The sequence below is a fragment of the Actinia tenebrosa genome, unplaced genomic scaffold, assembly GCF_029948245.1.
Source record: "Actinia tenebrosa isolate PJP-AT-01 unplaced genomic scaffold, QUT_ActTen_1.0 PGA_scaffold5__44_contigs__length_20552954, whole genome shotgun sequence".
NCBI lineage: Eukaryota > Metazoa > Cnidaria > Anthozoa > Actiniaria > Actiniidae > Actinia > Actinia tenebrosa.
In genome coordinates this window covers 13,748,978-13,775,625 of record NW_028292582.1, presented here as the reverse complement: position 1 = coordinate 13,775,625, position 26,648 = coordinate 13,748,978, and the positions used below count along the sequence as shown (strand labels likewise).

General features: G+C 35.7%; 2 protein-coding genes across 3 annotated transcripts in view; both read left to right on the top strand.

Annotated features, from left to right (window-relative positions):
• Positions 1–6,187: 6,187 nt before the first annotated feature.
• Positions 6,188–14,402, top strand: LOC116309018 (uncharacterized). Its single transcript, XM_031719543.2, has 3 exons — positions 6,188–6,548; positions 9,928–10,084; positions 12,929–14,402. The coding sequence occupies exons 1-3, from the start codon at positions 6,333–6,335 to the stop codon at positions 13,549–13,551; spliced, it is 996 nt and encodes a 331-aa protein (XP_031575403.1). The 5' UTR covers positions 6,188–6,332; the 3' UTR covers positions 13,552–14,402.
• Positions 14,403–18,712: 4,310 nt separating this feature from the next.
• The window catches only part of LOC116293340 (cartilage oligomeric matrix protein), a 35,608-nt gene continuing 27,672 nt past the window's right edge, over positions 18,713–26,648 (top strand). For both annotated transcript variants that reach the window (XM_089037901.1, XM_089037902.1), the window contains exons 1-2: positions 18,713–18,872; positions 22,574–22,770. The gene's annotated coding sequence lies outside the window, so the exon portion shown is untranslated. The remainder of the gene's footprint in view (positions 18,873–22,573; positions 22,771–26,648) is intronic.

The following is a 26,648-nucleotide window of genomic DNA, read 5'->3' as shown; positions in this document are numbered from 1 at the left end:
TACCAAGGTACTAGCTGATCCATTTTTGTAGGTTAAATAAAGTTATTATTGTTATTATTACTATTATTTCAAATAGGACCCGCTAAATGTCCAAAAGCTCGATTCCTGAAAGCTAGAATTTAGAAATTGATTTTTGATTTGTGATAAAGAGTTTCTTGAAAATCCTTAATGCTACGGGTTTTTTAGGTTTAGCTGTTAAACCAGAGGTCGATGAAGCAAACTCTGGGGGGAAATCAAAAGGGTATCAAAAAATTTAATACAAGTATTTTTTTTCTCTTTTTCACTTCCGTTTCTCACCATTTCTCTCAGTTTCTAACCTTTACACTGGATGCCATTTTTAAGTCGGTATTTTAAACATTTTAAACGCAGCGATAGACGATATATAGCGGCGTGAAGCAACATTTTTAAACAGAGAGATGTTCAAGAGAACATATGAATAAGACCTTCAGTTGGTACTAGTCTTAAGCCAAACTTACTAGAATGATAAAATAATTAGATTAAAAATGGCAAGAAAAGAAAAGAAAAGAAAAGAAAAGGAAAGGAAAGGAAAGGAAAGGAAAGGAAAGGAAAGGAAAGGAAAGGAAAGAAAGAATTTTTTTTTCAAATTTCTAAGGGCAACAATATTTTTAATAGTTTTCGAGCCGGGAGCAAACTTCGCAGACAGTGTGTTGTCCTTTGTAGGTGGTCGGTAGAGAGAAAGGGACAAATAAGAAAGACCGCATCATGCATGCCAAAGGGCAAAGCAATCAGTTAAGTCTTTTAGGGAGGGAGTAAGGATGAAACAACGCTTCAACTGCTCGACTCAGGTAGGTACAGCATTCGCATGGCATATTTTCTTGTACAAAAATGACCGCTGATAATGTATCTTTAGCGGTGCACTGACTCGGGAAGATCTACTCATGTTATGACAATCCAATCATGGTTTCCAGTTAAAAAAGGGGCAAAATGTTAACCTCATAAATACAATGCTTGCCGGTTTTCGAAGCCATATGACAGGCATATTTAGTTAATGTATTAAGTTCTTAATGTTATCCAAATCCTTTCTCTTACTCATCTTCATCATTGACATGATCATTTTCTCTCGGATATGAACAAATGGATAATTGGAGGTAGTGGAATGGATAGATGGGACAATTGGGATGGATGGATTGAGGAATTGAAGTGAATGACTGGATAGATTCAGCATCATTATCACCATTCGTTCGTATTAGTGAAAGATACTTGAGTAATGAGAGCAAAGTTTGAGTGAAAACTAGGTTAGTTAATTTAAGGGTTAAATGTTTATATACTAAATAAAATGATTTATATACTAAATAAAATGATTAAAATTAAGAAAGAAGAAGAGGAAGAAGAAGAAGGGTAATCACCTTAGTGTCCAGAAACAAGACAACGTCTACTAATGTTTCTCTGTTGACAAAGAACTAAAGAAATCCAATTTCATTATGCAATCGATTATTTGTCTATTTGCAAGAGATTATTTACATTACGAGCCATGCTGAGGGATTTTGTACAACCAAACCAGGGTTCTAGAGTAAACGTTTGTTCGTAGACTGAATCCCAGCTGGTTTACATATGACAAGGTCTCGTTACCGTGTTGGGTTTAGTGAGCCTAGTTAAGCGTGAAATATCTCTGCCTAACTGTCTTGTCTTTCCAGATTTCACTGGGAAAAAACCGGAATTGAAATTCCGAGGTGTTGAAATGGTGCACAAAAAAAAGCAACAATAAAGAAAAGCAAATTCGACACACTTATTTTTGAAAAGCGTTAAATCTTTAAGAAATTTACTTTTCTTTCTCTACTTTTTCTTCCTTTTTTAATGAGTTAAATGATGAAAAATTATCAAATAGATATCGTGATTTGAATAATGATTTACTAAGAAATAAATAGTTAAAATTGTTGATTGAAATAGAGGAAAAAAGAAGGGAATTCAGCGGGCCGATAACATTTGCTTTCTCTTAAGTGCCATCGGAAGTCAAATAGAAAATCGATAATACTTTGAAACGATCTCTTTGACTCCCCGCGATTCAGGCAAAGATACACACTCTAGCATGACCTTAGATTTGCTAAATAAAAAGTGTTAACTATTTGTCCAAATCATCAGCTGGTATTCAAGCTTGTGTTTTTGGTAGAGTTAATTGGTTAAATTGCTCAAATTGGCTAACTAATTTTGTGAATCGGTTTTTTCAAATGAAGCTGTTCAGCGTGGGGCGGGGTGATAGTTAATTCAGGAACAGTTCTTTGTCTACCTTTTGTCTAATACCACATGCTCGTATTGTGCTGAGATCAAAGTGTTAACTCAAAATCAGATCTAACCATCTAAAGCAAAACAATCCTAAAAAGGATAATATATCCACGATTTTAGAATACCCTGATAACATTAAATTCGCATCCGAAACTAACAACAAAATACCGCCATATTGAGCTTTTTTTCGCGCCCTTTTTGCCGCAGCGTTGAAAAGAAACACTTCTTCCGAATATACTTGAGCGTTTTTTCGCTAAACGCTATAAAGTAGTCAGTCATTCGATTCAAAGAATAGTTGTTTTTCCAGTGAATTTTGCGGATTCAATTAACCGACCTAAAGTGAGCAAAGGGTGATTAAATCACAATAGAGCAATCATGAATGAGTTTAGTTTTACACAACTTAAAAACTCTCAGGTTACGTTTTAATAGAGTATTTTTATACCAGAAAACAAATGCGGTTGTACTGGCCGTTCTTGATCTTTCAAAATAAATGAATGAGTTGGTGAGTAAAATGCCGTGGCGTTAATTCTATCGACCTTATGTTGCAAGACCACCAAGTCTAGTGAATTCGCAAAAGGGCTTTTTTTCTTAATTCATTGCTCTCAAAAAGTTAGTCCCGGCCTCTTAATCGTACACTTAGGGGTATTGAAGTGTCTTGGGAGAAACGAAATGCGCCACTTGACAGCGAATGCACATTGAATTAGATTAGATTATTGAGATTGATTCGTACTTAGCAAAGGATTACCTTTACGCTTTGTAAGTCCTTTGCAAACAGTTGCATAGCATTCTGTCAACAGGGGGAATTTTTAAAGCTAGCTAGACATCCTCTCTTTGGCCTATCATTGTTCGTGTGACAACTTTTAAGCTGACATCTTAACTAAGTCTTGATGGTTTTACAAGCGATTTCGAAACCATATTGCTATGTTTTGTCATGAAACGGAATTATTCTGCTAAATTTCTCATGAAAGGCTCTAAGACTCATTGTCAACTGAATCAAATAGATGACAACAAGGTATTCAGAAACAAAATCTCAATCCGTACTGTTTAAGACAATTTTATAAAAACAGGTTGAATGTTTCTTCAAGAGTATAAGATCCGAAAGGACAAGTTTTGGAGATGCTTGTAACTTGGTAGAAATATAATTCAAAAGCAACAGAAATATTATGAGATGACGCGCAAAGCCATACGACCGTACGAGAGTTTTATCGTGGAAGGGATTCCACGAAATCCCCGTAGAAACATGGCATCTTATCAGAAAGGCAATTATCATCATCATTAACTACTGCTCAAGTTCTGATTTGAAAAAATAACACCATTTGTTCTCAACAAAATGATCTTTTCCACCGACTGAGCAAGGAAAATAGACTGATCTCTGTTTTTCAATGACATATGTAATGCATCTGTCATATTCCCAGACTTTCGGAGCTTTGCAAAGCTAGAGTCATGCCTCGCTTGTCTTTTGATTGTAAATTTTAAGCCTTTAAACCAAAGAAACTTCTTAAAACGCCCGCTGAAAAGGAGTTTTTAGTCATTATAAAGCTCCTACGAGTTTTCCGAGCTAAATTAACCTTATTACTTAGGGGCCAAAATTGCCAAACTCCCCCACCCTCGAGAGGAAATTGTTCATTAATAAAGGAACGTGGTGTTGAGGAAGTAATATATTTGATTCTCTAATCAAACAATAGAAATTTGTACTGTTTTTAAAAGTTTAAAGTAAAGTCGTTAATTGGAACAAAGAGAGGAAATAGGCTAAAAATCTTGATTTCTATTCTATAAGATGCGATTTTGAGATAAAAAATCCTTCGATATTTTCGAGTTTTGATACATGAATAAAACGGTATTCTAACTTAGTACAAAATCCTAAAAATTATTGACTAATGAGTTTCCTTTTCTGGGCCCACTAAAGACTTCAATAAGTCTACTAATTTCTAAATATCATTAAAGAAGATATAATCTCTCTCATATGGGTGGGAGCCAGAAAATATGAAATCAATTTAGGTCAAAATAACTTGACAGTTTCCTATCATCAGATATATATTTTGATATGCCGTTACTTTTTATGAGAGGTTTAAAATATGGAGTCTGTTCGGAGAGAGTTAAAAAAGTTTCGAAGCGCCGAATTTTGGGTTTGCTACTTAGGGCTTTAGGCTTTTGAAATCGGCCGGCGACTAATAAATAAGGCAAACTTCAAATTGAACTTAAGTCTTATACAATCTCTCAAGAATTAAGAATAACAATTATAGTCATGGAGAGCACTTTCTTAGAAGAGGATGACGATTCTTTTTTCCTGTTACATATTCATTAATCAATAAAGCAACGTTTTTTCTAGAAGTCCGCGGAGCGGGTGAAAACAATTATTTACTTAGGAATTGATTCAAATTTTCTAGGCGGGAAAGAACCAGCATTTCCTTACCGCGAAATGACCAAACGCTGCCCCTTTACAGACTAAGAAACCCAAACGATTAAGTCTTCGCCTCTATTCTTTAGTAATTCTTTGGCTAAAGTAATTATTTCAAAGAGACTTCCGAAGTGTTTAAGAGTTAGTTTGACTCAAGTCGTTGCACCCCTATTATATCAACACAAATAAATCATGAACCTAAAATTAAATAACATTCGTGGATTTTATGAGTCTTGTAGGGTTTCAGTCGAGGCCCATCTGTTCTTAAGTGATTTCTTCTCATGGCTTGGTTGTTAGGAATGAGCTACCAAAAGTCTACGGAAATCAAGAGCTTGAAAAAGGGATACATAAACAAGTCGGTCCGGCGGTTTTTCAATCAAATAATAATTATTCACAGGCTCTATTGGAGGTATGTTTGAAGCCTGATTCGCAGTCTGCCACTGGCTGAAACCCCGCAAATGGGCTAAGCCCCTGGCCTAGAATACACAGGCGATTGGCCAATGAACAATTGCCTAATTTATTTAGAATTCTTCAAAGCCATGTGAGGAAGTTTTGCCTTAAATAATGGATCTACAGCTGTGCTAATTTTCTTTTCTATTTTTCATGTCTGTTCGGTGTGTAATGATCGTTAAGAGTTCTTAACTTCAGAGTAGAAAGTGGGAAAACGAGTAAAACGTAAACCGGTACGAGCGAGTAACGTCCATACCAGTCTGCACGTGCGTACATATCACTGTCCAAGCCCGAAGTAGATTTTTTCCCTCGCCTCGCGTTTCCTCAAAGCTGAAAATCTTCATACAGGTAAAATAACATGACCCACCCTCTGCGAAAACGCATTTTTTTTCTTAGGGGCGTGCTAATGTATAGATATATAGATATCAAATCTTTGGCGGAGTAAAAATTGGAGCATAGATGTAATTGTTAAAACGGGAGGACTTTTTAGAACGGGACAAGATTAATGCTTGGTTGTACTCAAAATTAGTATAAATTTGTTCATATCGATGTACAGCTTGTAATTTTGTAATTAAGAAGGCGTAGAGAGGAGTTCAGTAAGATGACTTTTAGTTTGTTTACAAGATAGGAGTTTGTTATGTTATCTTTTGAAGTCAAGGTTAGATGCTATTGTCAAAAATAAGCTATCTGTTTCACCTTATTACTAACTTGCTTATTCAACCAAAGAACAAATATTCATCTAATTTTGAAACACCCGAGAATATTTTTTATTATATCACGAAGACAATAACTCTAAAAATATACGTATTCCTTGAAAACCCGAAGGAAAAAACTCTAACCGTAGCTAATCTAATTTATGGGATTATAGGCTAAAGATAAATGCTTTTTTGGAATTTTGCAAACGTATTTGAGGGATTTATTTTTGCATGATTTTCGTGGGACTCAATTTTTAAATTAGAAAACGAGGACAAATTAAACAGAAGGGCTTTATGTCATCTGGCTAAGCCAAGACATTTTCGCTCCACATGAATCTTCTTTTTTATTAAATCTTATTAATTCATTTCCTAAGGTTATGGATTCTTGTGTTGTAGTGTACTGTGAATGCGGAAGGTATCCCGGCTTCGTAAGATCTGAATATCCCCACCTGACATAGCGCAGTAACAGAGACTTAAACAAAGTTTCCCCAAAGCTCATTCACAGTAAAACATCATATTAACTCAGTCAATGTTTGTGTTAGACAGCTATGGAAAACCCTCATACTTTACAGAGCTTGCCAAACCTTCAGAATCTTCCTCCGGGATGCAAGTTTTTAAACTGCGTTGAAGCAAGAAACGTCTTCCAAAACTGTCCAACTTGGAAACTACCCAATGGATCTGTATTGGCTCCGTTTGGAGGAGAGTTATATCAAGTTGTTGAGCTGCCGTCCGATTGCGGCGATCGTTGTACAGTTCATCACCAGGTAATTTTCAAACCAGAGTTTCTTTTAACATTTTCTGATTAAGGCGCTTGTTAGTTTTCGTTCCCGCCAACCGTTGTTCAATTAAATTATAACGAGTGTTGGTTTATTGGGTAACAATACTGATTTCAAACTTAGATTACAAGCGGGTAAAAACGGTGATTTCGCGTGAGCTTACCAAAAAGAAAAAAACCCCAGAAAGATAAGATTTAAAACTTATTTTTACACAATTCTTTTACACAGATTCAAAATTGTTCATGCAAGTCATCTTTATTTTATTCAAAATACTATGAATTAAATATTATTTAAATTTGCGAAGGTTAAAGAAGCATAGCTGAAAATCCTCACACTGAACGATACACTATGGAGCCAGTGTTTCTACGGTGATCTCAACTCAATGACTTGTCTCCTTAGTTACTTTTCTATAAAAATTGTTCTCTAAGAATTAAAATCGAGTAACTAAAGAATGAAACTATTTCATTTTGATGCTCCAGGGTGATGCAATTTGAATCTAAAACATTCTGACCATACGTTCGTATTTTTGATCGTTACTTCTCTATAAAGATTGTTCTCTAAGAATTGAAAACGAGGAACCAAAGAATTAAAATTTTTTATATTTATGTTCCAGGGTGATGCAATTTAAAAAATATACAACATTCAGACCATACGTTTGTTTTTTGATCGAGAAATACGAGGTTTATGGGGTGTACCAATAGCAAACCGTTCTATCCGTTTAGTACTGTTATGGCTCCCTCTCTTGAGCACGTTGATACGATTTATGTAGATGGATATCTCGATAATTATGACTGTGAAATTTGGAGGCGTTTCCCAAATCAATTTGTGTCTACACTTTGAGATCTCGACGGCTGTTTCTTAAAACCTATCAAGGAATTCCTCACTAACAGATTAATATTCCCGTCAGTCTTAAACCTAAAATGAAATGGATAGTTTTATCACACTTAACTTTAAATGATATATCCGTTATTAAGGGGCTTGTGATAGAATTAATCAAAAGGATTCATCAGGAACTTACTATGACCGTTCTAAGAATTTAACTTTCGCTAATGTAAAGTTAATTTCTCCGGTAAGACTTTAAACAATGATGTCAAAACAAAAGTTGTTAAATGAACTCAAATAGAAACTTAACAGTACAGTGAAATAAAAGATAGTATTTTGAGGTGTAGTAAGTCAGTTTTGACTGAATAAAGCGGGGAAAATCCGGCTTAAATACGGAGAACTTGAGGCTAAAAATGAGATAAAACAAAGATAGTAAGTTTGTTTTTAAATCAAATGAAATATTTCTGGTTTCCTTGGTTGTGATAATCAGATAAATATTTCAAAATATTGTGTTAGTAACCCAGGAAATTGCGAATTCTTAAGGTAGGAGTCATTATTTCGCATTTACTAATTCGTAGCATTCTTACAGTCGTTTTTATTGGAGTCAAAAACGACGTGCTTGAGAATCAAAAACGAAGTTATGGATGACTAACTTCGTTTTCTCACTCGTGGAATTGGCTCAACTTGGAGAAAAAGGCAATTATAAGAGTCACAATAGAATATGTACAAATCGTATGAGCCTTCTGAACAGCTGCGGGCATTCGCACAGTTTAAACTATTGTTTCTTTATTGATTTTCTGCAAACCTTAGCTCCACAACACGAGCCACGGGTGAGAAGTATTCCTGAAAAGACTCGAAGTGATGAGAATTTAATATATTTTTAAGAACGTTGGCGACGTCATTGCTAAACTAACTTGTTTTTCATCACATTGTGCTACAATCCTTCCCTAAGTTTCGCTCCCATGTCAATAAAACATTAACAATTCCTTTAAGATTGAACCTGAAATTGTCTAGGTAAATTTTAAATTATAAAATCAATCTTTTCATTTGTTTATAGTGTATTTTATTTGGTATTCTCTGAGCTAGCCTGCTGGTGGAATACCGTAATTCTACCTCCTCCTACTGCTAACGAAAATATGATCATAATATCATATGGGTAGTAATAAATCACACTGGCTGACATTTCAAGCCAATAACCTAATTATAACTTTCTTGAAAGAGAACTATATTATTTTAATCTGTTTTGTTTTGATAACATTTCGACAATACCAAGTGAACTGATGAAATTGTTTTTCAATTGCGTTAGGAGCTCAGTGGAAAGGTTCGAATCGAAGTACACAAGCATTGAACCTTAAAAAAATGAAAAAATGAAGAAGAAAAAAAAAAAAAAGAAAGAAAGAAAAGAAAAGAAAAAAGGGAATGGCAGAAGAGCGGATTCTATGTATAATTTTTCAGTTTACTGAGATTCTAAGATTTTTGAAGAAAAAAAAAATTTTGTTTGATACAAGTGGGTCTGTGAAGGAAAATATTCCCAAATGTGTAAAACAGTCGAAGTCTGCACTCCAGCCTGCTTCTAGTAATTACTGTCACAGGACATCTATCTACCAACGTCATTGTCATTTTTCTTTCTAAAACGCATCCACTTAAACACAGATACCAAAAAGTCATGAACTGTAAATTTGTATGTCGAGGTTTTTTGATATTATTGCCGTTGTAACTGTACGCCCGTTCTAAATAAAAGAGTAGTAGAAATCCGGAAAGAGAGAATTCCGGCATCATAACAGCCAATATAAAAAAATAATTTTATTTCGTTTTTAAGTTTTAAGATTGGGAACGATGTAAAAATTAAGATTTAAAATAAATGAATTAAAAATGCAGTTAAAATGCAGTTTCTTTAATAACAATAAAACTATTTTAGAAAAGCGATTTAGTGATTAAATATTGTTGAAAAAAATCATTTCAAAACATTCTCCTCCACGTAATCGGGAAAATGATTTCTACAAAAATGTTAATTGAAATATTTTTATTTTCGTATGATATTTTTATAAAGATAAAGACGCTTTCAAACCAAATATTTATTTTTAACCCATGAATACACGATATACAAACATTTTCAAGTTATGAGTTAATAATATGAACGTTAAAAATGTACTAAAACTACTATGAAGGCGACGAAGTTTGATTCAGTTTGTCTTCAAACAAGTTAGCTAAATTAATCGTCTAAAATGAAGACCAAAGAAAGACATTTTTGACCAAAAAAATCTATATTTAATAAATTAATTCTCAGGAAATTTATACCTAAATTTGCGCTAAAGATCATAAACAAAAATTCTAAAAAATGCTTCAATAAATTTAAACATTAAATGCTTGACTCACAAAACGTTATTTTACGATTTTTTTAATGCTTATACATATTATCAAATTTGTATTTCGTCGCAATTTTGTTACATTATTGGTTTTACAGGACCTTCTCGAAAATCACTATAGTGAAGAAGCATCCTGTTTAAATATTATTGTAAATAAAAAATATCTTTCTCCCTTTCAGAGTAAAAAGCCAAGCCCATCTACAAGTCCAACTCCGCAAGATAACCTAAGAATCACCAACAATAACTGGCTAAAGTTCCGCCGCCAAGAAGAGTACGCCCGCCAAGTTGCAAATCGATCTGAATGCTACCCTCCTCGCATGCCTGTATTCTATACCGGTGAGTGATTCTACAAAATATATCTTCAATTTTTGATCGAAGCCAGGGCATAGATAACTCACAGATCAAACCCTGAAACAACTTATGCCTGATCTAAGTCAGGGCATGGCTAACTCACAGAAAGAACCCTGAAACAACCTCTGGGCTGATCTAAGTCGGGGCATGGATAACTCACACATCAAACTCTGAAACAACCTCTGGGCTGGTCGAAATCAGGACAGGGCTAACTCAAAGATCAAACTCTAAAACTACCTCTGGGCTTATCTAAGTCAGGGCATGGCTAATTCGGAAAAAAAGAATTTGTTTTTTCCGAGGGAAGAGGAGGATTGGAGAGCGAAAAATCCTTCGAATCAAGGGAGAGAAACCTAACAAAGTTCACTCACATGTGTTGCCCAATCAAGAAATTAAAACCGAAATTAAACCCAGAGGTGAGAGGCGAGTGTACTACCGCTACGACACCTTTATTTTCCCTATACAACCTTACGCGACCTAACAGCATCTTTGTGGTGTTAGTTTGACATGCTGTGTTATATTTAGCTCTTTTACATGGCCATTTTACGATAGAAATAAAAATAGAAAAGTTGATTCGCAGCTTTTTAGCATTACTTCAAAATCTTCAGGATGATAACTGTTTTTTTCTCGCTTAAAGAAACCAAATATCAAAAACTTCATGAAGTTTTAATGTGAAGGGTTTTTTGTAACTGCATGAAATCGATAACCCCAAGACAAAATTATTTTCAAATGAATAAAGAGAAAAAACTCTCAGTTAGTTGCAGTTAGTTCTTAAATGTCGAATAAAAATCAGTTTCAAATCATATCATGTTTGTAAGGTTTTTTTCCGCACTTGTTTAAGACATTTGTTTTGTTAAATTTTTGAAGTGTTGAGCATTTTGCAGCGGTAAGGTTTTACATTTCCATTTTTTAAATTCAATTTCGATTTTAATTTGCTTATTTTTTTCTTTTTTCTTTTGCTGTTTTGTGCGAGTTCAACGTTATTCGGGGAAAAGAAGCTTTAACCCATGAAAAAAATATAAAATCAATAAAATCAATTTTAATACGATTTTAATAAAATGAAATTTTAAAATACTTTTTACTGTTTTCTGCAGATTCAAGGTTACTCGAATTAACAAAAGCTTAGACTTCAAACAGAAATGAGATGAAGTAATTTTCTCTGAAATAAACTTTATGAGTGTTGAACATTTTGCAGTTGCGAGGTGTTACATTTCTGTTTTTGTACAGCGTTTTCTATCTCTTTTAGGGAGGATTTTTTTAATACTTTTTTGCAAAAAAATCATGGTTAGACTGATTATTTGAATTTATTTGAAATAGCACAAGTTTTAACACAAGAAATATTAGAAACAAAATAAAATTTGTAATATGAAAAAGAAACGTCCCATCATACAAAAATTCAAATGTTACTTGAAAATGCAGTTTCATAATTCGGCCGTATTTACAAGTAAATTTCGAAAGCGTTTATGCATTGTTCTAAAGGAAAGATAGAGAGAGAGAAAGAGAGACGAGTTATCACGGCAATCCAGTTATTCATTTTCAAAACAACAGCTGAAATCCTCTGAGAAAAACACTTTTCCCCTTGGTGTAAATTACTGTGTTATGTTGTAGTTTCAGTTGTTGATGACCTTGCAGAAAATTTGATGTTTCTGGAAGCTCACAGCTGGGGTCTCGACGTAGGCTTTCTCGTACTTTTTGTTAAACTCGCAAGACCAAGTCATGCAATCGAAAAACAATACTTTAATATTAATTAACCTTTTGTACTTCAAGGTTAGCTCGTAAGGATAACTATTTAAAGTTCCAATGGAAAATATTTTAGTTTAGATTTGAAGGAAAATTGGAAAGTCAATTCTGCAAAGTAATGTTGTTTATCGATGAAGGAAAACAAAGTGGACCTAAAACAATAGTCCGCGTACAATAATTGTTATTTGAATTCTCATAAAAATCAGTGTTTGCTAATGCCGAAGAAAAGATTCTGATATAGAAAACAGCGGGAAATCTGGAATGATAGTTATGGTTAAGAACGGGAAAAAAAAAATGATTATTTCTGTTGTGGTTTTGGAAACAAGAACCAGTGTTAATCGAATCTTCAACGGATTTGATTTAAACAATCTTAAATGTTTCCTTTAAGCGGTAATTGTTTGACTTTTTAAGAGAAATGATACGAATTCGACAAAGAAAAAGAATATATATACCAACTAGACAGAGAAGGAGCTAGATTTGCGTGCGAGATAACGTAGAATGAACGAGTATGGAATATAATTCTCAAGGTTCTTCGAGTGAGAAAAAGACGTCGAGAGCAAAAAGTTAAGAGGTGACGTGTTGTAGAGTTGTGTGTGTGTGAAACAGATACCGTTCAAAAGAACCCTCTTTAGATTATGGAACAAATACAAATTATTCATTTACCGAAGTGTTAAAAGTCTTTAACAAATTCTAAATTAAATGTCTCGAGAGAGTTTAAACAGAATGATCTCAAGAATCAATTCTTTTTGGAAATCCGGTTATGCATCGCCGCTAAAAGATACATTGAGGAGCGCACTGAAATCACCAATCAACGTCAAGATTACTTTAAGCAATTAGCAGGCGGGAAAACAAGCGGATGCCACAGTGAGACAGAAATTGGACGGAAAACTGTAATTAGGACTCAAGGAAATTGAAATCAGAAGGTCAAGCTTTGTTTGTTAAGAAAACAATAATTCTGGTGTTAAAGCGAATTTCACACTCTTCTGGCACCTTCCATTCAACTTGACTTGAATCTATTGTATCTGTTCTTATACAGTTCTCAATATTTATGAAATATTGGTGTTTTACTTCTTTTCTTTTCTTTTTTCGCAGATGGCCGACTTTGTAATTGTCAGTTTTGTGAGGCTACCATGTATCCGGAGCGTTTCTATGGACAGTACTCACAAAAGAAACCGCTAGACTCAATCTGTAGGCTCAAGCAAGAAAGATTCTCGCCCAGTTTTAGCGCCGAAGACAGTGAGACGCCAATAAGAATGTTTCCATTTTCTCTGCCGATGAGTTCTCAAGCAACGTCGCACGTGACATCGTCGGACGAACAAAGGCGGCCAAAACAGAAGCGATTTCAATGTGTACATTGTGATAAATCCTTCGGGAAATCTTCACATTTGCGAGACCACATCCGAACTCACACAGGTGATCGACCATTCCGTTGTCAGTTCTGCAACAAAGCATTCACCCAGTATTCGAATTTAAGAACCCATACCCGAATACATACCGGAGAAAAGCCATTCAAATGTCAACATTGTTCGAAAAGTTTCACCCAAGCAGTGACTCTCCGAAGCCATACGCGGACTCATACAGGAGATAAACCATATAACTGTAAACGTTGCAGCAAATCCTTTTCCTGCTTTTCTGGATTACGAGGACATAACCGAATACACGCCGAAGAAGAAGGATCGTCTCTGGATATTGAACTCGAAATTTCAACCAAGTGAATTATAAAACTCCGCGATAATTTTTCACAAAAATTTGAAGATTAATCTTTGTACTTTAATCATTTCTATGGACTTGAAAAAGACAATATATGTATCATATGTCAATATTTATCATAAGAAAATACTTTGTATGATTCAGAAAACAATTTAAAGCTCTTGATAATAGAACTTTCGCTTTTGTAGCAAAAAATAAGTTATGGGCTTTTTTTAACGTAAGCTATCTATTGCGCGCCTATTTTTAAAAAAGATCATTCAGGAGCTGCACAGACTTGATTTGGTTCAAAGTTTTCGACAAATACATAAAAGTAAGGCTATACATGAATTCGACGTTTTCCTAGCGAGGCAATAATTCAAGGAAAAGCGCTTCGTTTAACAGGGCTTAAAAACATCACATTATTCTTTATTCGAGCAGAAATCAATGATCTTTCAACCTAACATTGATTTTTGCAGATCAAATGTTTGACATCTAGACGCTTCTTTTAAACATTAGTTTTTTTCTTTTTTAAAACGATTCACAAAACCAAGTGAAGATATACTTTTCATATACTCTGATAACTTGGACTTAAATTGTTTAAATATACTCCGTCTGTAGAAATATTTGATTTTAAAAAAGTAGAAAAATAAGAATGAAACAAAAGTCAGACGATAGAAGATAAAAAGGTCGCAAGTAAAAAGGAGCTAAACACTTATGCATGGCGCGCATGCGCACGCTTACAGTTGATGCTAAAATCTTTCAAAATGCAAAAAGTCACCAATTATGTAATTCAAGTACGGCTATTTATAAAACGATATAGTGGATATTTAATAAAGGCAAAAAATAAAGGAAATTATATTCTGTATTGGTACAAAAAGAGATTGGTTTAGCCTGCTTATGGCTTCTCAAATACTATCGATGACTCGAGCAATCTCGTACCCAGAGCTCTTATTTCTTACTGCGCATGCTCGACGAAAATAATTGATGTTTTGTCGAGCATGCGCAATAAGAAATAGGGGCTTTGGGTACGAGATGGTGATTCGACATAATAAGAATCGATCAAAACCCTTGAAAAATTGTACCTCTTGTTACAGTAGAGGCCCTCGGAACCGTCAGTTGGTGTTCCTAATGTAACAAGATTTGGTTACGCTGTGAGGAATTTTCGTCGGGAATTTTGCTCCTGTCCGCAACAGTGAGGTGATTTTGCTATCGAGGTTTCGCGAAGGCGTTGACTGTACATGATGAGTTGCGCAACCGATATTGACAGCATAGCACAAAAAACATTTATTTTGATTTGGACGTCTATATTTCTTAGGACACTGGTTTCCTCTCATGAGACATTGATTGGCCAAAAGGGTTAGAGGTTAATTATAATTAATGTATTTTTGATCGCTTGCGCGATTTAGTTTAGCCTGCGCGCATATTGGATTAAGACCGTATTTTCCCCAGACGTTTCTTTCCTGCCTTTGGTCCTTGTTTCTTGGGGGATGGGGGAGAAAATGTCTGCGCGCAGCTGGCACCGATATGCTTACTCCTACCGCTTGCTATATAATGTGATATCAATTTATCTCACTGCCTTTTTTTCACGATATAAAACAAAAGTCATAAATACCTTTCATAATGTACGTTTCTTTGTTTGTGTCTTAAAACAAAGTACGCGCCTGCAGTAATTAGCGAAAGCTGTTGTGGTGTCTCTGTCATTCATTCTTGACAGCTGTGACGTAATTTCTGCTAGGAATCAATTTGCATACATATGTTTCAGCTTCTTACACTTATTTGTTATACTATTAATAGCAAATATAACTAAAATGATAAAATAAAATACAGTTATGACACAGCATTGATATTTAGCAATTATTCGCCGAAGGCGAAGTGAATATCGGGAAATATTTACCGAGACGCGAGTCTTCGAGCGGCGAGGTAAATATTCTCCATATTCACTGAGCCTGAGGTGAATAATTGTTTTAGCATATGTCAACTTGCGTATATATTAACTTATTTTTATATACAATAATTCAATAAAAACAAACAAACAGAAACTTGCAGCTTGCGTGACAAATTCACGCAAACCTTTTAGCAAAACTTTCATTTACTTTCATTTACTTTCATTTTTTCAATTTCCTCATCGGAAATTGTAGCAAAACGATTGCCGGCAGATGCCATTTTGTTGCCGACTCAATATTCCGAGATTCAGAGGTGAATATCGTACAATATTCACCTCCAATTAACCAATGAGCGCGCGCGTTCTTAGAAAGTACACAATTTGGTATATACTTAGACGCGTTCAGTAATTGGTCAATTAGCGTGCGCGAGTGTGCTTCCAAGAAGCGATGGTGCAAGCTGACGTGATTGAGTAGCGCGCGCTATGTAATGGAGATTTTGCTAAAAACGTTTTTGAATTTTTCTCGATTTACAATTATTTTACCTTTTTGCTATGTTTATAAAAGCATTGGTCATTGATTAGCATACTTCCATCGAGTATTCCCTAAACCTGGTCGGTTGCTTAAGCACTGAAAACGCTACCGAAAATGATTATAGAGGTAAATAATAAAACAGCTTTATTATTTCCGAGCTTTCGGGCATTAGCACCCATTTTCAGGGATTACAATGGTATAAAGCCCCGTTTACATTGGCGATTTTTGCGGCGATTTTTGCCGCGATTTTTATGGCAATTTTCGGAAATATAAAATCTTTTGTCTCATCCTTCAAAAGAGACATTCGTCTAGGAAAATCTTGGTATCCTGAAAAAAACTTTGCAAGCAAATTCTTTTCCATTATTTATTATGGACAAAATAGCAAAAAAATCGCTAGTGTAAACGGGGCTTAATTCGATTTTAGAGATGTAAAGGTATAAAACGTCATGCTTGAGGTCTATGTTCTGAAGCTGAAAAAAGGTTAACCCTGAGTATATTGGCCTGTAATCAAGGAACGTAGCGATGCTGTACGAATTCGAAAAATATCTAATAATGGCGATAACGGATAGCAACGACTGGCAAAATAGTGAAGTATTGAGGACGCCTTCTCAAAAAATCACGCACGACACTTTGACACTTCTTTAAACGAGCAATTTTACCCAGCCAAGACATGAGTGTCAGTGCGCATGCGTGACAGCGCGTTGCGTGATAAACTGCGACCATTTCAATGATTGTCCATATATACTTTGCGGACTCGCCCGAACGAACTTGAACGTCTACTGCCAAAGTAGAATTGTAATTTATTGATTCGAGACGTTCGAGCGAGTTGGAGTTGCGTGACTAATAGCCGATAATGCTATTTAAGGGATTAAGAACAACACCACGCATTGATCGTACGATCATTAGAGAGCCATATTGGGACAAATAAATGGGTCTCGTGTCTCAAGAATATTCGATAGATCTGATCTTATCAAATGGATATTCTTAGGGGCGCTAAAATTAAGATGTCAGTGTTGACTCGCAAGAATTGTTAAATACAGATATTTATTAAGATATGTAACAAATACTTTGTGATAAAATAACTTTCTAGAAGCCAATGAAGCCAATATACATATCTTATAATATCATACCAACGACTGTAAATTTCTCTTTTGTGAGTTCCAAGTAGCCACGTTTCAAATTAAGTTGTTTTTCAAAAAGTGCCTTGCCGGGAACGCTTTGCTGCCCCGGAGGGCGTAAAAAACTGATTGCTGGCATTGAGTCAACAATGTGAGCTCTGTTCTTTGATTTCTCTACAGCTATTTCAAAAATGGTTGTCTTGTTTGTGTTGTGAACATGTCAGAGCAAACGACCAACGCACAGAAATTTCAAATCCAGAAAAGGTAAGAGCACTCACTCTTCTGTGTTGATACGAAAAGAGATGTATTGGCCACAATAGGTAAACCATGTTGGTCTAGCCTGGTTTTGGATTCTAAAAGACTCTCGTTATAGTTGACTATATATATAGAACTGATGACTCGAGCTGCAATTCACTCTCGATGTAGTATTTAGTATTAAAACGAAATGGCTACTAATGACATGATTGGTTTTACCTGCTTGAATGATTCAATTATTAAAACCCTCTGGTTTGTAAGTCCAGCTTAAGCAGACTTTGCTCTGAATATGGGCTTGCAGGCAAGAGGCAAAACTGAACAAGCTCTGGAAAACCAGTTTTCATAGTTGTTTTTATAATATGACTCCCTCTTCCCCTTGCAAGCCATAAAGCCAGGTTGGCTTAAGCTGGAATTCATTGAACTAAAAAATTAGAGGATTTTAAAATCATCGTCTCAAAATCTACTAAAAAAACAATATTAAAAACAGCTTAGTCAGTGAGTAATTTTTCAGTGGCTTGGCTTGCCCCCTCTGCTGCCTCATGAAAGCCATGCCACAGTCAAGTTTGCTTGAGACTTTTATAATCTTACAAACAAAGCAGCCTTGTCTGCTTCCTAACGTAGCAGGAAGAAGATGGATTTATATATTTTTTTAAGGAATAAGATTAACAAGCAAGCAAAAATGAGTCCGAATGTACTAGAGAGCAACAAGACTATTGTTTTGTGCTACCTTTGATTGACATCCACGGGAATGAGAAAACATTCACCTATTTCGAAAAACATGTTGGACAGAGATCTGAAATTTGAGTGATGACTTGCGCTGACGAATCTGACATTTTAAATTTCAAGAAAGAAGAAAGAAAGGAAGAAAGGAAGAAAGGAAGAAAGAAAGAAAGAAAGAAAGAAAGAAAGAAAGAAAGAAAGAAAGAAAGAAAGAAAAAGAGAAAGAAAGAAAAGACGCGCCCTCCAACCCCCTCCCTCCCCCCTCCACGTCCCTCCCTCCCTCCCTTCCTCCTTCTGCCTTCCCTTCCTTCCGTCACTTTCCCCTTCATCCCCTCCCTCCCTCTCCTCCCTCCCCCTCCCTCCCTCCCTCCCCCCCCCCCCCCCCCCCCCCCCCCCCCCCCCCCCCCGAAAGGCAAGTGAAAAAAAGGAGAAGGAAAACCGAAAGAACTGAACGAGCTCCTCTCTTGACTTGATCAAATATAAGCAATGCCTCAGGGTGCCTGTTTTTGATCCAAACCTCTTCAAAGTCCTAATGTTTAACATCACATCAATTGAAAATCTAATTGTCCCAACTTCGCCTGACTGAGTCAGAAATTCGTATTGACCGACAAGGTTGACTAAGTGCACCAATAGCAACGCACTTAACCTCTACGTACTGACAGCTTATATTCATACGAGTTGAACACGATTTCCTGCCTGACCACAGATGCTTAGCCACAAAGTTTGGGAAACTTTGGAATATTCTTGCATGGGAAGCCATTTTAGTGTTGCTACATATAAGCAACAAGTTACATCTTTAGGTGAACGTGACTGGAATCAAAAATACCCTATGTGTGCACCGTAAGTATATCTAATACTAGACGAATATATTGAACATTTTTATAACATCTATAAAATTATTTTAGTGTCTTTATTGAAGTGCATTCAAACAAATATCGAAAAGTATTATCAATTCGAATTAAACAATCTTATAGGGACGCGAAGAAGTGATTTTGCTTAAACCGTATCGATAAACTGAGGCGTTGAAGTGATCGGGAAACGTGATAGATTTCACACGCTTAAGTTAAGCAAGCGGGTGGAAATTGTCAAAATTCTTTAGATTATTTCAAACCCTTTATATGCTGTTGAATTTACACAAATCTTAAAACCTTAATGGTTTAATATTTGGGCCATGAAAGTAGTCAAGTAAGGACCTACCAAGGCAGCACTTCATACTTTATACCAGTCTAACAGTGCTAAAGATCAACTCACTTTAATCTATATCGTATTTTGACAATGACAATTGAATTAGCTTACAATTTCGCATACATTAATGAAAATCAATGCAATTGTTAACCTTACAAAAAACTAGTTTTAGAATTTTGTACTATGAAAGTTAAGTATAAAGCGGCCAAGGTACAGAATTATACGACCCGTGAGAAATTATATGGTCTGCGAATAATATTGGTATGCCTTCGTCACAGCAAATATATAAGGCTTTCTATTGAAGCATATTTTGTAATAATCATCAGAGTTTGACTAACACGCTCAATTAATCATACAGAACTGAGACAAGAGCGTATGCTGATTTGATTGATTTTGTGAGTGGTGATAACTAGTAGGGTACTAGCGTGGACTGCGTCGGTGTTTCTGAAAAAAAAACAGCAGGAACTTGTAGATAAATTGGATCACAGCAAAAAGCTTTGTGAAACTGACATTTCGGACGTTAGTCCTTCGTCGGAGTAAGTGCAAAATCGATTTTGTGGTGACACGGAACGACCTGCTATAAATTTAGTTAATGCAAATATATTTTCTTTGCTCCGACGAAGGACTAACTACAGTAACTAATGTACGAAACGTCAATATCGGAAAAATTCTTTTTGCACGGTATCCAAGTTCATGGTTGTATACTTGTTGTACTCAGCACAACAATGCAGTCCCCACCAGCGTTCGCTAGTCATTACCAGTTTAAGCACAAAACTCAAGCAATCATTTCAATAATTATGTAAGGAATAACGAGAACTGATTAAATATCATTTCAAACATGCCATTTTAGGCTGGTTTTTTTTAAAGTTAATAGGCACCGTTTTTAGTTGTTCAGTAAAGTATTGATATGGATGAGAATATACAACATTGTTGGATTTGGAAACGCTATTTCATTTTTTTATTATTTCAAAGCATTGTTAATAAAAATTCAGATATTTAGATTTTTCAATCTTGACATCTTTTCTTGACCTTCTCACCTTCACGTTTTTATGAAAAAAACTGGAATAGTTTCAAACAAATGATAGTGACATTGTGATAGTCTAACCGTTTGTTTGGCTCAAATCGCAAGAAAATTGACCAGAGAAAGCTTGTTAGCATGAATGTAAAGAAAACAAAGAAGTCGATTGTTAAGAATGATCTTAATAAGCTTATCATCGATATCGATCAAGGTTAAACTGCACTCGTTAAGATTTCAAGATAACACACGAAATCCTCATATTAAGTTCAGGCAAGGGGGAGAGGGCATTTTAGTGTACGGATGAGTATGAAGTACGAGTGCACATTTTATCACTGTTATTTTATAAATTTGCAAATACATTAATAGAAGTTAGCAGATCTTATTGATCTTAATGGGTCTATTTACATATCACACATAGACAAAGTAGTTTTTGTTAAGTAAATCACTGAAGGATAAAATTCACTCATAGAATCAGTTACTTTTACAGCGAGTATCTTACTACAATTTTTATAAACATGCGAACTCTAAGGCCCTGTCCACACGATGCCGGATAAACTTGAATCCGAATTGTTATTTATTAGGTTAGGCCTACCGTCCACACTAGTCCGGGCGAATCCGGAACAATTCTTCACCGAAAACGAATTTTTTCGAATACGGTCTCCAGAGTGGAATAATTTGAAAACGCCGGCTAGCCGTATCAGTGTGGACGGAGAACATTTCGTATCCGAATTTTTTCGAATACGATGACGTCTTGATTGTAATGGGAACATGGCGGGAAGGCTAAAAATTCACCGCGGGCTCAAATCCATCTTCGATGCACATGCTCAGATGTGCAATGAAGCGTTTTTGCCGCCTCTGTTCGGACTAGTGTGGACGCGAAACATTTTCTCCGTTTTCATGTGTGGACGGAAAACTTTTTTTCCGGCTTCGGTGGGAAAGTTGCGTATTCAAATTTATCCGGCATAGTGTGGACGGGGCCTAAGGCTCAAATTTTAGCTGTTTGCTCTTCCGTCAATCAAATTATCGAATATTCCCGAATGCTTTCAGAAGCTTGAAACTCTTATGGGACTTATGGCAATAAGTTCGGTATTTGCAATTGGGCCTTAGAGTTGGCATGTTTATGAAATCTTCTCCCATAGAATAGAGTCTCTTCGTACATCAAATTAAAATTATCGCAAAAATAAAATGTCTTATCCATCGTGATGCACCTTGCATTGAGAGAACGCCATGGATAGCTAATTACTGAGCTAGCTTTAAAATGACGTGCAAATTGTGAATGTCATGGCTAAGTTATCACTAAGCGCTATTAATATGTTTTCTAGATATTTTGCAACGGATTGTGATTTAAGACTTTTTTAATATTATGTAAATATACTTTGCTTCCGAATTTATGATATTATTTTATAAAAAAAGAAGAGTCAGTTTACTGGTGTGCCACTTGTATCATCCCTGGGACCCCTAATTCAAGAGGCATATTTTCAATGCGAATCCTATTTTTTTGTTTTGCAAACGGAATATGATTTATGACTTGCAAGGAGGAAACAATATCAAATCTCTAAAGTTTGAATGTTGTTGTGATCATGCAGCATACACAGCATAACCATATACACTGGTGTTCAAGAGATCCTTGCTTAACCCTTGAAACAAAGTTGTATAAATCAATCTACGTCTGCTACTAATGCTGGATGCTGCTGCTCCTAATACGGCTTTTGCTATCGATGGATGTGGTATTACTATTGCCATTATAATGGATGGATGGATGGATGGATGGATGGATGGATGGATGGATGGATGGATGGATGGAGGGATGGATGGATGGATGGAGGGATGGATGGATGGATGGAGGGATGGAGGGATGGAGGGATGGAAGGATAGAGGGATGGAGGGATGGAGGGATGGAGGGATGGAGGGATGGAGGGATGGAGGGATGGAGGGATGGAGGGATGCATGGATGGATGGATGCATGGAAGGATTAACAACCTTTTTGATTCTTGAGTACAAAAAGGAAAACATTTAAACGACAAGAGTTCTCAAATATTGACTATAGTAAACAACTATGTTTACATGCATTTCTTTTCGCACTAATGCTCCAAAAGATACAAATTGAAGTCGTTATCAGTAATTACGCTTGCTTGTAGTGTTACGGATTTTGTAATCATCCGGTCATATATTGGCCATCGTTTTAAAGCAATAACTTGTTTAAATATGTAGTAAACAATGAACTAATGCTGGAAACTCTGACTAAGAAATGCTGAAACAAATCTTTCCTCCTCTAATTTGATTTCAGGTATTTTAATATCGCTTTATATATATACATATTTATTTTATTTTTTCCCAGGTGTTCAGATGAAAACTATAGCCTGAGGTAGACATAGTTCAGTTAATATTCAGTTATCTCTTGAATTCCTAATTGAGTCTCCGGAACTCCAAAATAATAACCAATTACCCGAGAACAAGTCAAAACAAAGACGCTAAAAGGCTTTAGTCCAGTAGAGCATCTTGAATCATTTTGTAAGGACTTGGAGTCCTAAAGAGGTAAGCCAGAAAAGTGTTTTGCTATCCATATAGTGTAGTAGGGTAGAAAATAATGATGAATTTAATGTTAGCATTGGATGTTAGAAGCCAAGGAATCAGGGTGGTGTAGCGGTAGTCTATGAAATTTTCGCCCCTGGGGCCTTGGATTACATTCCTGGATTTAGCATCAAATGTGAGCACGATCGTTAGGTCTCAGTTTTCCCTCCTCCGCAAATTCCAGGCGGCTTAGGGTTAGGGTTAACGGGTCTTAGTAATGTTCTAATTTCACAAAAATGTATTACAAATATCGTCCCAGAAAGAAAATTTGCATACCTATAGTGTGTCGTGCTCGTGCAATATCTTATACAGAAGAAACATGCGGCAATTGAAATCGAGCTGAATTTTTTAACGGATTGGCAAGGTGTTCTAGCAACTTAAGAAAATGTAATATAGGCTATGTTTGATATTTATACTAGCCTAAAGTCGAAGACTTATTGGAACTGTAGTGTATATGGTACAGAAATATGATTACCAAACTTTAAACCTCATGTACAAAATACAGTATTATGTCATACATGGCGTTTCTACCTATATATTCGAAAATTTGGGTAGAAGGACTGGTCAGACGGAGTTTCTTCATTATGGCAATAGAATCTACAGCGCTACTAACTATCTACTTATTCTCTTGGATGAGTTTTGGTGATTCAGAGATCATAAAGATAGCACCTTCTTTTCAGTTATAATAAGCTCCTGAGTGTTGGTTCGACAAAGGAAATAACCAATGCGCACAACAGAATGATGCTCAAGCAAATGAGCTATCTGAGCGGTGGCTATCAGCATATAGGGGTTCACATAAGGGTTTAGAGATGTTAACGATAGGTAAACACTACGAAGCAACTTCACAAATTGCTTTCCTCTCTGATTTGTTCTATTCTAACAAATGCTAGTATGCTACCTTGTTGCAATAGTATACCTATCAGTAATCTTTGTTTTGGGATTAGAGCGTACCGCCTAAGTAGACTGACTAAGTTTCGAGAGACCTACACTCAAACACACCCAAAATGAACTACGCAATTTGTCTTAAAGAAAAGATTCATCGGTTTCATTCCTTGATATAATTTAAAAATTGACATAAAAAAAAGATAAAGCGAAATAGTGCAGACATAAGTCAGTACGATTAGCCATATGTTTCATAGAAATTAAGGATAGAAACTATGCGTAGGACTCAAAATTGGCGAGAATAATTTCAGTCTGTAGCTCATCAAGTTTTATCTTCGAGACGAACCACCGTTGGAAAAAGCGCCCAATTCAAGCAAATATGACTTATGACTTTTTCTCTCGCGTAATGATCTATCAGTTGTCATATTAGTTCAAATCGACTTCTTTGGAATGAGCTGTCTATTTGAATCTACACATAAAAGGAATTTTATCTCATCATAAGAGATAATCGAAAATGTTTTGAGATGGTAAAACGATTATAGCACTCTCGATTACGACTATCTTATATGCTTTAAAAAGGAGCTAGCGCTATGTCACAGATATGATGCAGTCAAATCTGGTTTATGTTAATCAGATAAGTAAGAAATTGGGATAACAGCGCTAAATACTTTGGTACATCACGAAATGGATTTGATATAATGCTGTCCCACGTTATTTGAAAGATTTACACTGCTACAAAACGTTTGGAATAGCCCTCTTCGGCTCTGACGTAATGTTTTCCCATTTCAGACCACATGTCATTCCCTAGATAATCATTTCTTTGTTTAAGGTTTGCGCTCGGTGGCACATGAGAAGACACATGAATATGAATACAGCTCAAACAAAGAATCTTATTCTCAAGGGAATGACACGTGGTCTGAAATGGGAAAACATTACCCCAAGCCGAAGAGGTCTATTGAACGCGTCGAGCTGTCTAACGTTTGTCTAATGTTACTTCAACAGGTGCTTTATAGGTTTATACACTCCTTAGTGTAAATCTAAAAACATTCATACTCCCTATAGGTATACTCTTTTCGTAATTTTTCGTTGGTAGAATTGGTACAATGATCTTTATGGCCGTCCCTTTTGCCAATCACTTATATAGAAACAGTCAGTGTCATAACGTTGATAATGAATGGTTTCTCATACGAACACAGGATATTTAATTTAGGCTTACTAGAACGAAAGTTAAAAAAGTACTAAATAACAAAACATTAAATGAAAACCTTTTTCTAGAAGCTATAAATTTGTATTAATTTTTTCGAAAGTATATAACTATGTCAACCTCGTTCCCAGGTTCTTCTCTTCTCGCTTTTTTTCAAGAGATGGTGGCGCCTGAAGGGAAGACCTCTTCCTTTATGCGCCGCCAACTTGCGAAAAAAAAAAAAAAAAAAAGAGAGAAGAGAAGGCCCTGGGAACTAGGTTGTAACTGTATCGGATTAAGCATGGTTTAGCGCTGGATAGCCGTTTCACACAGATGTATGTGTGCACTATAACAGTTTTTTTCATGAGCGATTAGAACAGAAACTACCAAAGACCCTCCCTGATATAACCATTCTTAATTGAAAAACAGTCTTGAAAACCCTGCCATTGACGGCACTATCTAAACGGCCAGTTTATAAGGACGATTTTTGTAGCGATTTTTGTCATACCCAAGAATAGTAACAGTAACTTGTAAAGTTTTATCCCGGACATCATGATTACCTGAAAATGAAAATGTCTCTTTAAAAGCATAGACAAAAGTCATTATATTTTCTTTAAGAGTCGCAAAAATGGCACCTTAAACCGATCATGCAAAATTTTTCTCTGAAAATAGGGCTTAACATACATACCGTAAACAAATACCTTGTTAATGGTAATAACAAAAATCGATGTTGTATGTGGACGTCAAATATACTGAATTAATGACTAGTGCATATGATATTCTACTGAGGTCAACAGAGCATTTTTAAAAAAGACCGTTTTGGTTTCATTTGAGAACATAGTTTCCGGAAAAGCTGTTAAGCAAATCGCTTTAAGTAAGAAAGAAAAAAATACCGTGGGAAAGTGAGATCCATCCAAACAAATAAAAGAGTACTTTCTGATTTTTGATAGGTTTTTGAACTGTGGTTGATTGAATGAATTAAGGAACACTAGTTTACTACTACTATTTTGATTTTGATTGCTTTAAAATGTCGTAAAATGTTAACAAGTTTCAAACGGAATTCAATCATACATTTTAATTGTCCATCGGCATTTTAATTAAATATTATCTGAATGACAAAAAAAAAAAAAAAAAAAAAAAAAACACTCACAAAGACTATAGCTATTAATTCCTAAGGGGGCAATAAACATGGAATTTGTAATTAGTGCGCACTACATTCAACTATATGAAAAACGTATAGTGGCCGTGCCGTGTCCTATAATGTTAAAGATGCCATAATTTCGTGCAATATCGCAAACGTACCGTGACCGTGCCGTGCCCTATGGCGGAGAAGATTTCGTGAAATCAAGGAATAATATAATGTTAAAGATGTCATAATTTCGTGCCATACCGCGAACGTACCGTAACTGTGCTGTACCCTATCGAGTATATTTCTTGCAACAATGATCGTACGCGTTATATTAATTTTTTTCAAGTTTTCGTGCCATATCACGAGCGAACCATGACCGTGCCGTGCTCTAGCGAGAGTATTTCATGACAATAATAAATAAATATTAAATTATGTAATGCTTTCGTGCTATACCACGACCTTACCATGACCGTGCCGTATTCTATCAAGTAGATTTCGTGACATTGATAGCGTACAATAATGCTAATAGTGTCGTGAAGTCTTCTGTTTTCTTTCCCTACGGGATACCCAAAACAGAGTTACATTGGTTTTACTTCTTTCTACGGGGGGTACCAATAACAAAATGGCTAGCCCAGAAATAGGTCAATG

Bases quoted from the DNA above. Each gene is read 5' to 3' on its own strand.
- LOC116309018 (XM_031719543.2), top strand. From the start codon at position 6,333: ATGGAAAACCCTCATACTTTACAGAGCTTGCCAAACCTTCAGAATCTT. The intron at 6,549-9,927 runs GTAATTTTCAAA...TCTCCCTTTCAG, and splicing joins GTTGTACAGTTCATCACCAG to AGTAAAAAGCCAAGCCCATC. The intron at 10,085-12,928 runs GTGAGTGATTCT...CTTTTTTCGCAG, and splicing joins CATGCCTGTATTCTATACCG to ATGGCCGACTTTGTAATTGT.